The 13,490-nt window shown below is 42.7% G+C and overlaps 1 protein-coding gene across 1 annotated transcript in view; it reads left to right on the plus strand.

The window, feature by feature from the left end:
- Window positions 1-13,490, plus strand: part of CPXM2 (carboxypeptidase X, M14 family member 2) — a 147,992-nt gene that overhangs the window by 50,647 nt on the left and 83,855 nt on the right. The window contains exons 3-4 of the mRNA XM_084845970.1: window positions 554-663; window positions 10,699-10,838. Of these exons, the coding sequence (XP_084702096.1) occupies window positions 554-663; window positions 10,699-10,838 (250 nt within the window). The remainder of the gene's footprint in view (window positions 1-553; window positions 664-10,698; window positions 10,839-13,490) is intronic.

The following is a 13,490-nucleotide window of genomic DNA, read 5'->3' on the forward strand; positions in this document are numbered from 1 at the left end:
ATGACCTTGCTACAGATTTCAAACAGTTTTTATTAGCATAGGCTGAAGACACACTGTTTTAAACCATTTCTAACTCCTGGCAATTGACAGTAGAGATTCAGGATGATGTGCTTGCTTTGAACACAGAAATGATTGTACTGGTGTTTTGAGAAAATGATAACTTAATAGCTGGAAGTAGATGAACCAGAAACAAAGATAAAAAAATATGTTGTGCAGGCTTGCTTTTCACTTCCTGACTTGGCCGAAAAGCCATGAGAAGAAAAGAAATGTTTTGGCTATAATAGATGATTTAGTTCATTTCACTGAGAGAGGAAGAGCATGATTAAAGACATGAGAATTGGTTTTAATTAAAAACAGTAACCGGGGATGTATGGCAGCGTGGTGAAGTAAAATCATAAAGTTGTAAAACTAAAGACAAACAATTTTTCATTGAAGTGCATTTGTCAGGAAATTCTGTGCACACACACACACGCGTGCGCGCAAGTAAATATAATGATTCATATGCTTTGTGCAGTTGATTTCTCAATTTAAAATATAAAACCTTATTTTCCAGGCTGCCCTCCCCTGGGTCTTGAAACATTAAAAATTACTGACTTCCAGCTCCATGCATCTACCGTAAAGCGATATGGCCTTGGGGCCCACAGAGCACGGCTAAATATTCAGGTAAGTTCAGCTTTCTAACTAATTTATGGAGTAGCATTGTTCAGCAAGTGCTGCTGATGGTAGCTGATTGTTTTCGACCATCTTGTTGGCTCACACCACTTATCAACACAAGGATATATCTTTACATTACAGTGTTGGTTTGTTTTGTTTCTTTACTTTAAATCTTCCAACATCAGTGTCCAAAAGTCAGATCATTACAGAATTCTTAAAAATAAGGAGAGTGAGGCCCAAACTACATGTTGCCTTTAATACATAGCATACAGCTACACCAGCCTTTCTTTCTTACTCAAAAGTGACTGCAGGGGATCAGACCTGGATCAGAATCCTAGTGTGGGGATAGGGTAACCCCTTCTCCCCTACTGTGGTCCCAACCCATATTGGGGGTCCCATGCCTGCAATTTGTACCTCCATTGACGCTAATTTGGGCTTCTTTGCCAATATAATTTACAGACATGGATCCCATTCCTTTATACGGTCGGGACAGGGGGAATGGTCTGTAAGCCATCATGAGCTAGCGTGAGCAAATCTGTCAAACTCAATTTCACCAATTCTAAATTCATTCTACCCTGATTCCACATTGGATTGAAAATATTTTTTAGTCCACATGAAAATATGTACATATTTCTGTGCATATATTATAAAATACACATTTTGTATGCATTTTCTCCAATGTATACATTTTTGTGCCCACATTTTCAAATAGATGCATTTTAAAATGATTTTTGTGTGAAATAAAGTGTTTTATGTGCATTTTAAATAAATATATGCATTTTTGTGTGCATTTCTTGAAATATACCCATTTTTGTGCATACTGTTAAAACAAGCATTTTTGTGTGTGGATTGCAATGCAAACTTCAGAAATGTGCTGATTTCAATGGCATATTGTGTTCTGGTTCATGATTAGTTTTAGGAAATGAAAATTTGGTAAGTTCACATTAAAATGAGAACCAAACAAATTTTTGACCCATCCCTATTCTGATTCCCTTGGGGGAAGAATGAAATAAAATTTTAAGAAAACAATAATTACATTAAAATGGTTAGTTTGTATTTTAATGAGCATAAGTAGCAAACCTTTTCTTGATTGTCATCTCAATCCTAGTGCAGGTTAAATTCATTAGCTACAATACCACTACTTTCCATTAAAAACAAAATTTCATCCAGCCTATGCCATTTCAGTAGTCTCTGTTCCTTTTGGCTACAATACCTTCTTCATTTTTTCTGAACATTAAGCTCCTGCTTCCATCAGTTTTCAACATAAATGCTTTTTTGATCCCATCACTCAGGAACATATGTCAATAAATGGCACTTGAGTTCCTAATCCATGGCAGTGTTTAATCATTTGAGTTTATCTGCTTGCCTTTCTCCTATTCAAACGCTACCTCTTTTTCTGATGCAACTTTATCTGTAATGTACAGACCCAGTAAAGCTCGAGTCACACTCTTCCTGCTGTGTAGCAGACAGATAATCATCTGCTAATCCGATAATTCAAATCAGCCATTCATACGACCCATCATGACTGACAGTTTTGTGTCAATGGGTAGTTTTGCCACTCTTTTCTTCTTTCTCCAGGTGCTTTCCATTGCAGACCTTTCTACTATAAATAATTTCCAGCATTTTCTCCAGTATTTTCAAACCTTCTAGATTTATTCTGTGTGTGTGTGTGTGTGTGTGTGTGTGTGTGATGCTCAGATGTAATTTCATGGTTTGGATTTATTGAAAACTCTTTGTCCTTTCTCCATTCCCTTATGATCGCCATTATCAGTTTTGACACTCTATAACAGGCTGATTATTTTAGAAGTTTAGTGATGCCCAAACAAAAAAATACCTGAAGCTTTTCAGGGGAATAAAGCTACAAGGTGCAGAGATTTGTTTATATAGCAAAACTATCTCTGAGTCTTCTCTGACTTCCTGCAGTTGCCCACCTATACTGTAAACACAAACAAATGAATTGTGACATAAGCTTCCATTTGCTTCCAGAACCCAGATTGTCAGATGCATGAATTATTATCCTCAGCAGTTTATAGATTACCCCCCCACACACACACAGACATGAAGGATCAGGGAACCACTGAGTTTGATGCTGATCAGGAGGTCTGGATGAGGTATACAGAGAGACTTTCTTAGTTCCTTATTGCTAATTATATTGATTATGATGGCAAGAAGTGTGCAATTTTGCTGAGTGTTTGTGGAGCAAAGACATCTGGCTTGATTAGAAGCTTGGTAGCACCTGAAAAATACGGTGTCAAAATCCTTTGAGGAACTAATTGGAATTGTTTCAAATCATCACATCCCATTTGAGATGAAGCAATGCTTTAACAGTTTCTCACACCCACCTGGGAATGCCCGTGACAGTCTTCATAGCAGAACTATGTTCTTTATCAGAGCATTGTGGTTTTGAAGACACCTTGAATGCCATGCCAAGGGACAGGATGATTTGTGCCATCCATGATGAGGCATTTACTGGCAGAATCCAGTTTGGACTTTAAAAAAGCTCTGGAATTTTCACAAGACATGGAAGTTAGAGGTCAGTATTCCCAAACACTCATAACTAGGGATGGGCAGAATGCTTACCCCGTTCTGGGTGGGGGGTTCTGCAGGGGGGGAGGTGATCCATCCCTTTCCTTGGAATCCATCCGGGCCGACTCTGCTCTGTGGCAATCCTGCAGAGCTGCTGCCAGCTCTGCTCCGCTGGTGCTACGGCTGCCTGCCATTGCCGTGCCGTATCGCTGGGGTAGGGTAAGTGAGTCTCTGGCCGCAAATGGCATAGTGGGCGCCATTTGCTGCCATAAAGCTGGTAGATTAACCTAAATGCAGCCATTTATGGCTGCATTTAGGCTAATCTACTAGCTTTACGGCCGCAAATGGTGTCCACTATGCTATTTGCATCCAGAGACTCACTTACCCTATCCCAGAGATACGGCACAGCAATGGTGGGCGGCTGTATTGCCAGCAGAGTGGAGCTGGCAGCCGGCTCCGCAGGATTGCCACAGAGCACAGCCGGCCCGCACGGATTCTGGGGGGAGCCAGAGGTGAGTGCTCTGTTCCTCCACGGGCCCCAATGGGGCTGGATTCTTGGAATCCGGCCTCACTGGGGTCTGGGGTGGGATTCTCCCCCATCCCTACTCATAACTTTCAGGCATAAATTGTTCAGTACAACATTAGCTGAAAAGAACTCCACATTAGCTAAAATAAACACAGATGCATAGGGATGGTGGAGAATTCCACCACGGGCTCCAGTGAGTCCATGGCGGAATGGACTGCTCCCCACCCCGTGAAGTCCCCATGGACCGGATCCTACCTGCCTCTGGCTGTGTGGCCACAAATGGCGTCCATAGGCTACGTTAATAAAGCGGGGACGCAAATGGCATAGGGGACACCATTTGCATCACTGCTTTAGTTGTGATAGGCTACGTAAATATTTATGTAGCCTATCACGGCTAAAGCGGGGACGCAAATGATGTAGGGGATGCCATTTGCGTCCCCACTTTAGCCATGATAGGCTATGTAAATATTTATGTAGCCTATCACGGCTAAAGCAGCGATGCAAATGGTGTCCCCTATGCAGGATGCCATTTACGTCCGCAGCAGCCCGGCAGTAGACGGAGGCCCCACTGCGGATCGTCCCGGCCAGTGGCTCTGCAGACTCGCTGTGGAGAGGAGTTGGCCGGGTAGGATTCCGGGGAGGAGGAACGGATCACCTCTCCCCCCATAGAGGATTCCAGGCCAACCCCCAGTGAAAGAAAGGTAAGAGGGATTCATTAGGGATGTACGAAAGGGACTTACCTTGTCCCGCAGCTTTTTTCGTGGTGGGGGGGAGGAGCTTCGCTTCTCCCCCCATAGTTCAGGCAAGGGGGGAGGCGTCCCGCCTCGCCTGGCCGAAATTCAGGCTGGGGAGAAGCGCCCCGTCTCCCTGGCCGTGAAAGAAAAAGTTAAAAAAACAAACAAACCCGTCATAGGCTACGTAACGAGTAACGTAGCCTATCATGGCTAGATTTCCAAAGTCAGCTGTGATAGGCTACGTTAATCGTCACGTAGCCTATCATGGGTGACTTTGGGAAAAAAAAGGCGCATACGCAAATGGCGGCGGCCCATGGGCGCCGCCATTTGCGTTCCTTATTTTGGCACGTCTAGTCTACGTAAAGATTTACGTAGACTACGGCGAAAATAAGGGAACGCTATTTGCGTTGCCCTTATTTTCGCCGTAGTCTACGTAAATCTTTATGTAGACTAGACGTGCCAAAATAAGGAACACAAATGGCGGCACCCATGGGCCGCCGCCATTTGCGTACGTGCTTTTTTTTTTTTTTCAAAGTCACCCGTGATAGGCTACGTGATGATTTACGTAGCCTATCACGGCTGACTTTGGAAATCTAGCCATGATAGGCTACATAAATCGTCACGTAGCCTATCACGGGGTCTTTTTTTTTTTTTTTACTTTTTGTTTCACGGCCAGGGAGACAGGGTTCTTCTCCCTGGCCTGAATTTCGGCCGGGTGAGGCGGGAAGCCTCCCTCCCTTCGCCTGAACTTCGGGGGGAAAAGCGAAGTGCCTCCCCCCCACCGCGAAGCCAAGCTGCGAAAAGGTAAGTGACTTTCGTACATCCCTATCATACTGATTGTACTATCAAACTATTCTTATTCTTATTATTCTTATTTACATTTCTATACAGTCCACTAGCTGAAGCTCTCTGGGTGGTTTACAAAAATTTAAAACATTAAAAATACAATATACAGAGATTTAAAAACCATTTACATAAAAACACATGAACAGACAATATATACACAAAAGAAACATATATTTAAAACAACTTCAAACAAACAGTCTCAAAAGCAAGCAACCATAACCATAAGGCATTCCAGGATCGATTAAAACTTATCATATGCTGCTGAATGCCTGGGAGAAGAGAAAGGTCTTAACCTGGCACTGAAAAGATAACAATGTTGGCACCAGGCAGGCCTTGTCTGGGAGAAATTTGGGGGCCAGCACTGAGAAAGCCCTCTCCCTTGTCACCGTCTTCCGAGCTTTCCTCAGTGTAGGTAGCCGGAGGAGGGCCTTAGATGTTGAGTGTAGTATATGGGTAGGTTCGTGTCAGACCCATATCATTAATTAATGTAGATATCAAAATATTAACAGCAATCTTTCCTGATAGATTTCAACAAGTTATAGCTGCATTGGTTAGACCAGACCAGGTGGGATTCATTTAAAACAGCCAGGGGGCTGATAATCTTAGATTAATCCTTGATCTAGTCACTTTAAACTCTGAAAGTACTGACTAGGCAGCCATCATTATCTTGGATGCAGAAAAGGTCTTTGACAAAATTCATTGGAAATTTATTTTTTACCACATTAACTAATTTTGGTTTTCCTATAGAATTTTTGAAATAGGTTAACATTTATATTCAGCTCCAAGAGCAAGAGTAATAACTAACAGTTTATTTTTGGCTTCTTCTTCTTCTTTTTTTTTTTTTTTAACTTGGGCAGGCATTAGACAAGGTTGTCCACTTTCTCCATTGATATTCAGCTTATGTTTGGAACCCCTGGATGTGCTATTAGACTAAATTGTAGTATTCATGGATTCATCCATTTTGGTTTAGAATTTAAAATTAGCCTTTATGCTGATGATCTTTTGTTGTTCATCTTGAAACTTGTCGGTTTTGGCTTTGATGAAATTGATTAAGACTTTTGGTGGATTGTCTGGCTAGTCAATTAATTGGTCAAAGTCGGAAATAATGCCAATTGGAGATAGAATATACTATAGTGTATTAGCCAACTGACAATTTTGAGGGTGCCCAGAGTCTATTACTTATATGGGAATAATTATCCCTAGAGCTATATCTCAAATGATTAGGTTAAATGTAAATAAATTGACTAATGATATTTCACAAGATATAGATAGTTGATGGGTGAGATGGGCATCTTTAAAGTTGAGTTTATGGGGCAAGATTAATACACTTAAGATGAATACCATACCTGGAATTATTTATGTTATACATGGGATCCCTATACTTATACCTGGCAAATATTTCCAAAAACATAATGCTTTGTTTTGTAAATGCTTTTGGGGTCCCTTCCTTTCCATCAAGAATATCTTTGAACAGGATGCAACTTCCAGTTAATGAAGGTGGGTTTGGTTTTCCTGATCCTGCTACATACATACCATAGGGCTTATTTGCTGACTTGTACTAAATTTTGGTCTTTTCCACTCAGATTTGATTTTCCATCTTGGTCTGTATTGGGATCTTCTTGTCTGGAGCCCCTCTCTCTAAATGGATGGAATTAGTTTCTCAGCATATTAAGGCAGATAGAGCTCCTCCCACAATCTTGGCAGTTAGAGATGTGTGGCATATAATATCATGCCAATTACAGTTTGACTCATTTTCCCATGCCAAATTGACTTTATGGGAAAATCCAGATTTAAGAATTGGAAAGAAAATGGTTTTGTGGCGTACCTGGACAGATAAAATGATCTTTAGCCTGGATCAATTATTGGGTGTTGATGATGAGTTTTTGCTATTTTCAACTTTTTGAGATAGCTTTGGTTTGCCTGCTACAGCAGAATGGCAGTATTTACAGTTGAAACATTTGTTAGTATCTAGATTTCGTCCTTCTGCTTTTACTGCTTTAGAGTCTCCTTTGCTATTGGAAACACTTATTGAAGGTGACCAGATATATTCATGTTTACAAATACCTATTATCAATGAATAAATATGACACATGTGGTCTACAGCAGGAATGGAACAGGGAATTGGAATGTCCTGTTTTGTCATCAATGGACCACTGTTTTGGCGTCTTTATCGGATATCTCTATGGATCTTTGGTTACATCTTATTCAGCAAAATCTTTTGTTTCAGGTCTATTGGATGCCACAATGTATCTTTAATAAAGGTTTTGTCAAACTCAGCTAATTGTTGGAGGTGTAATGCAGTTAATGCTTCTTTTATTCATATGTTTTGGAAATGCCCAATTGTTGCCTCCTTTGGGGAGGAAGTTAGTATACTGATAAATTTTGTATTGGAAAACTCTTTAATATTTACTGATGTAAATGTTCTCTTACATTCCAAAAAGCAGGTAAGTAATTTAACACATGGTCAGCATAAATGGATGCTTCATGCCCTTTTGGTTGCTAAAAGACTGATACTACGATACTGGAAGGATAAAAGCTCACCACCTATAATGCAGTGGATTGAAGACTTAACAACACTAGCAACATTTGAAAGAGTGGTATATAGTCGTAACTTGCAAATGGACTTATATTTGGACACCTGGTCTGGTTTTACTGAAGTTTACATGCAACATGTTCTTTCTTTCTTTTTTTCTCCCTAGAATATTGTAATATTTGAAACTGAGGATTTTAGAATATGTTGTTATATTTTTTTGGTTTTGTTTTGTTATGTTTTATTTGTTTGTTTTGTTTTGTTTTGTTAAAACTCACAATAAAAATTGATTTTTAAAAAAGATGCCAGTTTTGGCACCAGGCACTTCAGTGGGGAGAGCATTCCATGCCTTCACAGGAACAGTGTGTGCCAGGGTAGCCTGAAGCAAGGCCATCTAGCCAAAGTATGCCTTAGAAAAAGGATAGAGACAAAGGGGAAGAAAGACCATGAAAAGAAAGCGATCCACCAGGTCAAATAATATTGGACCACAGTTTGGACCACTGAAAATGGTGACACATACATACATGTGTATGCGTGCGCGCGTGCGCACGCGCGCGCACACACACACACACACACAAAGGGAACAAGTCCCATTGAGCAGAACTACCAGTTTAGAAGTGAAATATACAGATTGTGATTGCCCTTTAGAGGATGCAAAAGGAAAAGGCTCTGGTCTGATGGACTAGAACTGAATAACAGTGCTAGACCTGAACTGGCTAAACATCAGAGGAATTGTTGTGGGATGGGACAGGTGTATCTTTCATAGCTCTTCTTATCAGTGCAATACTCTTTTAGTTTGTTTTCTGTTCCTTTCTTTTCTCTTCCCCCCTTCTTTTTGTTTAGTTATATGCATGTTGTAAATCTCAAGGTAAAAGGGAAATGTAAAACAGGTTTATGTTGTTGCCACCTCATGGCCAAATGGCAGATTCAATTAATTTAGAAAAGTTAAGACTGGACATGCTCCAAAACTCTGGCAATATTCCAAGATGGATGTCAGGTTAAATTCTGCGTAAACAGAGAACAAAACAGAACTTATCTTGATATTGCTAGTTTGTATGTAATATATCCCACATCCTACTACCTAATCACTTAAAATAAAAAGAATACAGAAAGTATTTACATCAGTGTACACAATTATGTTCTCTTTTCTTTTTTGTATCCCATTGATTTACAATAGTTGTTCTGCTAGAGGAAACAGCACAGTGTTTTACTGCTAACTCACTAGCCTCACAGGATAAACATGAATCCATGTATATGGGAAGGTGAATATACCTAAATATATTTATCTGTGGCTCCAACTAGGAGCCACTGGGTTTGTGTGCGGCTGCCCTGAATTCCTGACTTTTGGCTTGCTCCTCTGTCCTCCTTCCAGTGGTGCCATTGGGCAGGACTTTAGGGCAGAAGTCCAGGGGCCCACTCAGCAAAATGAGCAGGAGTCCCCCACCCCGCACACACAGCAGGGCTGGCTTGCCACATTTTGAAGTAAATGAAGTAATACACATGACCATCTAAAGAGCACCTCACCCCCACCTCCTCCTCATAAATCCAGAGTCTAAAGTTACCTAACTGCAGCACTGCTCCTAGTTTATCCTTGGGGCCTCACCTGCTCTTTGATCCTGACCTCTGTCTCCTGATTTGTCCTTTGGTTCTGACTTATGGTTCTGACTTCAGACTAGGAATGCTGGACAAATCTTCTACAGACCCAAACGAAGTCGGATTCCTGAGAATCCAACCTGCGGTGTATGCAGTGGACGGGTTCTCCCTGCTGGCACATCCTCCAGATTTCATGCGGTTTGTTTTTGTCTTTAAACAGAGCAAGATTGCATTGACTGACTGATTGATTGATTTAATTTAATATAAAACATTTGTATCCTGCCCTATATTATTAAGATCTCAGGGTGGCATACAGATAAAATCAATTTAAACAGTATGAAACAATAAATAATTTAAACAGCTAAAACATATTAAACCATTAAACAAGCTAATACAAATTAAAATATAATACAATAAAACAGAACAGTGTGCTACTTTAGGGAATACATTTAGCCCTCAAAGACTTTGGTAAAAAGCTATATTTTTACTTAATGCTGAAATGAAACCAATGTTTCATTTCATTGGTTTCATTTCTGGGCCTCCAAGGGGAGGGCATTCTAAAACCAGGGTGCCACAGCAGAGAAGGCCCTCTCCCATATATAGTGTATAGTCCCACACTGGTGGGATGCAGAGGAGGGCCCCTTTAACAGATCTCAGTCCTCGGGCAGGCATATATAGGGAGAGGTGCTCCCCAAATATTGAGATGCTACCTCAAATTGTGGCTGTAATTGGCATATCTTGCCCTGTTTAAAGACAAAGACAAACCACACAAAATAGAGAGGACACGACAGGGGTCAGGGGAAATCTGCTGAGCCTGAAGAGGGCCAGATTTCTCTGTGTTGGACCCCCTCAGACCGGATGTTGGGGGGTTCACAAATCCCTACTTCAGCTCTAACTGCTGGTTTGTTTACAGTTCCTGGTTCTCGGCTCTTGGCTCACCATAGTCCGGCTCTGACCAAAAAGTAGAAACTAGAGTGAACTATGGGCCGAAACAGTCAATATTTTAAATCCATATCTAGCAGCTACATCCTTCTTTTATTTTTACTTTAGAATAGGCGCAGGACCCCCAATCCAGATCAGGACCCTAGCATGGGGGTAGGGGGGCTTTTAAGGTCTGGATCAAGCTCCCTTTACCTAATCTAGAGTAAAAATGAAAAAAAGACATCCCTGTCTAGATCTGGATTTAAGGTAATGTCTGTTTTGGCTGTATAACTTTATGTCTTCTTTGTTTATTTCTTTAAAAGTTGATTTTTTTCAGATGTATAAAGACAGCTTTGCCTTCTTTTCAGGCAGGTATTAATGAAAATGATTTTTATGATGGTGCTTGGTGTGCAGGACGGAATGATCCATACCAGTGGATTGAAGTAGATGCTCGGAGGCTAACAAAGTTCACAGGAGTTATCACACAGGGAAGGAATTCTCTCTGGCTGTAAGTCCACATTTTTCACACATTCTAAGGAAAACCCAGATTAGGATGAATGTTTTACATTGTTAAAAGGGGGAAAAAAGTCAATCGTAACCCAGCAGTGATATAACACAAGAAAAAAAAATAACCTTGTTTACTGTTCATTTGGGAAAACAACCATTTTAAATTAGCGATAGCCAGTGCTATTTCTCATCATTTATGGATGTATCACTAACCTTGGTCCCTAGAATGCTGAGACATTTATCTGTTAGTGGGTGCTCGTGGCTGGGAGCTTTGTTAGGACTGGCATTTCCCTTTCATTCAATTGCACTGGGCTTTGGCTTGGCTGAATTGAATCCCATTCTCTTTGGACAGATTCAGACATTGTCCTGGCAGTATGCTTTTTATACTGCATGGATGTATAAATGTATGGTTAGCCATTTCTGTGTTTCTGTGGATCATGACATTTATTTGATAAGTATAGGCATAAGTGGATCATGACATTTATTTGATACTTTTCTGCTGGGGCTCCTGTACTTTCAAAGTGAATAGGTTCCTACAAACAGATACCATTACCCAATGCAAGGGAAGCTGTTTGCCAAACAGACATAATAGAAAAAGAGGACTCACCACAACATGCATTCTTCACCTGATGTCAGGGTGGAAACTGAGCCCAGAGAGCCTCAGAGCAGTCTGGATTCTGATCCGTGGGAGAGGAGCCAGGTCATCCCTCACAGGCTCAGCACCTGGCAGAGATTCCTCCTGCCAGCATTCCTGAGATAGATAGTGACCCTGGTAGTGAGGGAGTGCAGGAGGGGGCTTCTTAGATGCTCGATGCAGATGCAAAGAGAGACGAGCGATGGAGGGCGCAGAAAGGAGGTGTAGCGCCCGTTTGGTGTGCAAGCAACAGCCACCTCCCATGGATCCAAGGGAAAGAGGGAGGATCTCTCCCTGGCCCATAAGTTCTGGGTCTTCAAGTGACTCTCTTTCAAATGGGGATCAACTGCCTACTTGAAGCTTAGGCCACTCTGCTGTTCCTTGCTTTAGTCGCTGGTGATTAGCATCTGAAAGAGTCACTAAGTTGTAAAAGGATTAAAGCTTTGAAAAGAAATCCTTTCATCTGTGTCTTGAGTTGGCTATTGGAATCTACTGAAAGAGGCCGCCAGGGCGCTCCTGACACCTATGCTGTAGCCCAGTTTCACAAGCTTAGTTGAAGAAGCCAGTCTTGTCTCTCTCCGCCACTTGCTCATTCTTTCATGTCTAGTCTGTCTTCTGTTTGAAGAGATGCCAGCTGGCAGTCTTCTCTTTGAAGGAATCTTCCATTTGAAGTGCTGTCCAGTCCAAGTTCAGTTTAAAAATTAAAAAAAAGTCAGAAGGGAGAGCAGAAGCCTTGAAGTTGCCCATCAACAGTTAGCTGCTGGACAGCAGACTGAGCAGGCACACAAGTCGTCTGGTCACAGTCTTCCCCACTATGGTGAGATGTATTCTATTGAGGGATGACAGAAGAGTATGTCCAGGGTTTGAAGTTTGCTGAGCTCTCAGCAGCTTGGTGCCTTGGACCTAGGGATGGGTAGGGGTGAACGAAAGTCACTTACCTTTTCTCGCAGCTTTTTCGCGGTGGGGGGGAGCGCTTCGCTGCTCCCCCTGCGAAGTTCAGGCCGGGGGGGGGAGGCTTCCCGCCTCGCCCGGCCGAAATTCAGGCCGGGGGGGGAGGCTTCCCACCTCGCCCGGCCGAAATTCAGGCCGGGGAGGAGGCTTCCCGCCTCGCCCGGCCGCGAACACGAAAGTAAAAAAAAAAACAAAAACACGTCCCCTGATAGGCTACGTGACGATTCACGTAGCCTATCACGCTAGATCTGGAAAGTCAGCCGTGATAGGCTACGTGAATCGTCACGTAGCCTATCACGGGTGACTTTAAAAAAAAAAAAAAAAGCGTGTACGCGAATGGCGGCCCCCATAGGGAGCCGCCATTCGCGTTCCTTATTTAGTTGCTGTAGTCTACGTCAATGTTTACGTAGACTACGGCGAAAATAAGGGCAACGCAAATAGCGTTGCCCTTATTTTCGCCGTAGTCTATGTAAACATTGACGTAGACTACAGCGACCAAATAAGGAAGGGGAATGGCGGCTCCCTATGGGGGCCGCCATTATCCGTACACACTTTTTTTTTTTTTTTTAAAGTCACCCGTGATAGGCTACGTGACGATTCACGTAGCCTATCACGGCTGACTTTGCAAATCTTGCCGTGATAGGCTACGTGAATCGTCACGTAGCCTATCAGGGGACTTTTTTTTTTTCTTTCATTGCAATGGCGGCGGCGGCAGCCGGTCGAAAGACCGGCTGCCGCTCCCGCCCCGCTCGAACACCGGACGAACCGCCAGCCGGACCCGCCGCCGGGAGGGACATTCAGGGAAGGTAAGTCCCGTCCCGGGGGGGGGGGCGGGGGGCAGGGGGGGCGGAGGATTTCTCCCCGAAACTTGTTCGGGGGGCCGAACACGTTGGCGCTCGGCCCCCCGAAGTTTCGGGGAGAAATTCTCCGCCATCCCTAGGGATGGGGGAGAATTTCTCCCCGAAACTTCGGGGGGCCGAGTGCCAATGTGTTCGGCCCCCTGAAGTAGTTTTGGGGAGAAATTCTCCGCCCCCCCGCACCCCCCCGGGATGGGACTTACCTTTCCCG

The sequence above is a fragment of the Heloderma suspectum genome, chromosome 3 (assembly GCF_057233095.1).
Source record: "Heloderma suspectum isolate Gila_16-S chromosome 3, 16-S_ref, whole genome shotgun sequence".
Taxonomy (NCBI): Eukaryota; Metazoa; Chordata; class Lepidosauria; order Squamata; family Helodermatidae; genus Heloderma; species Heloderma suspectum.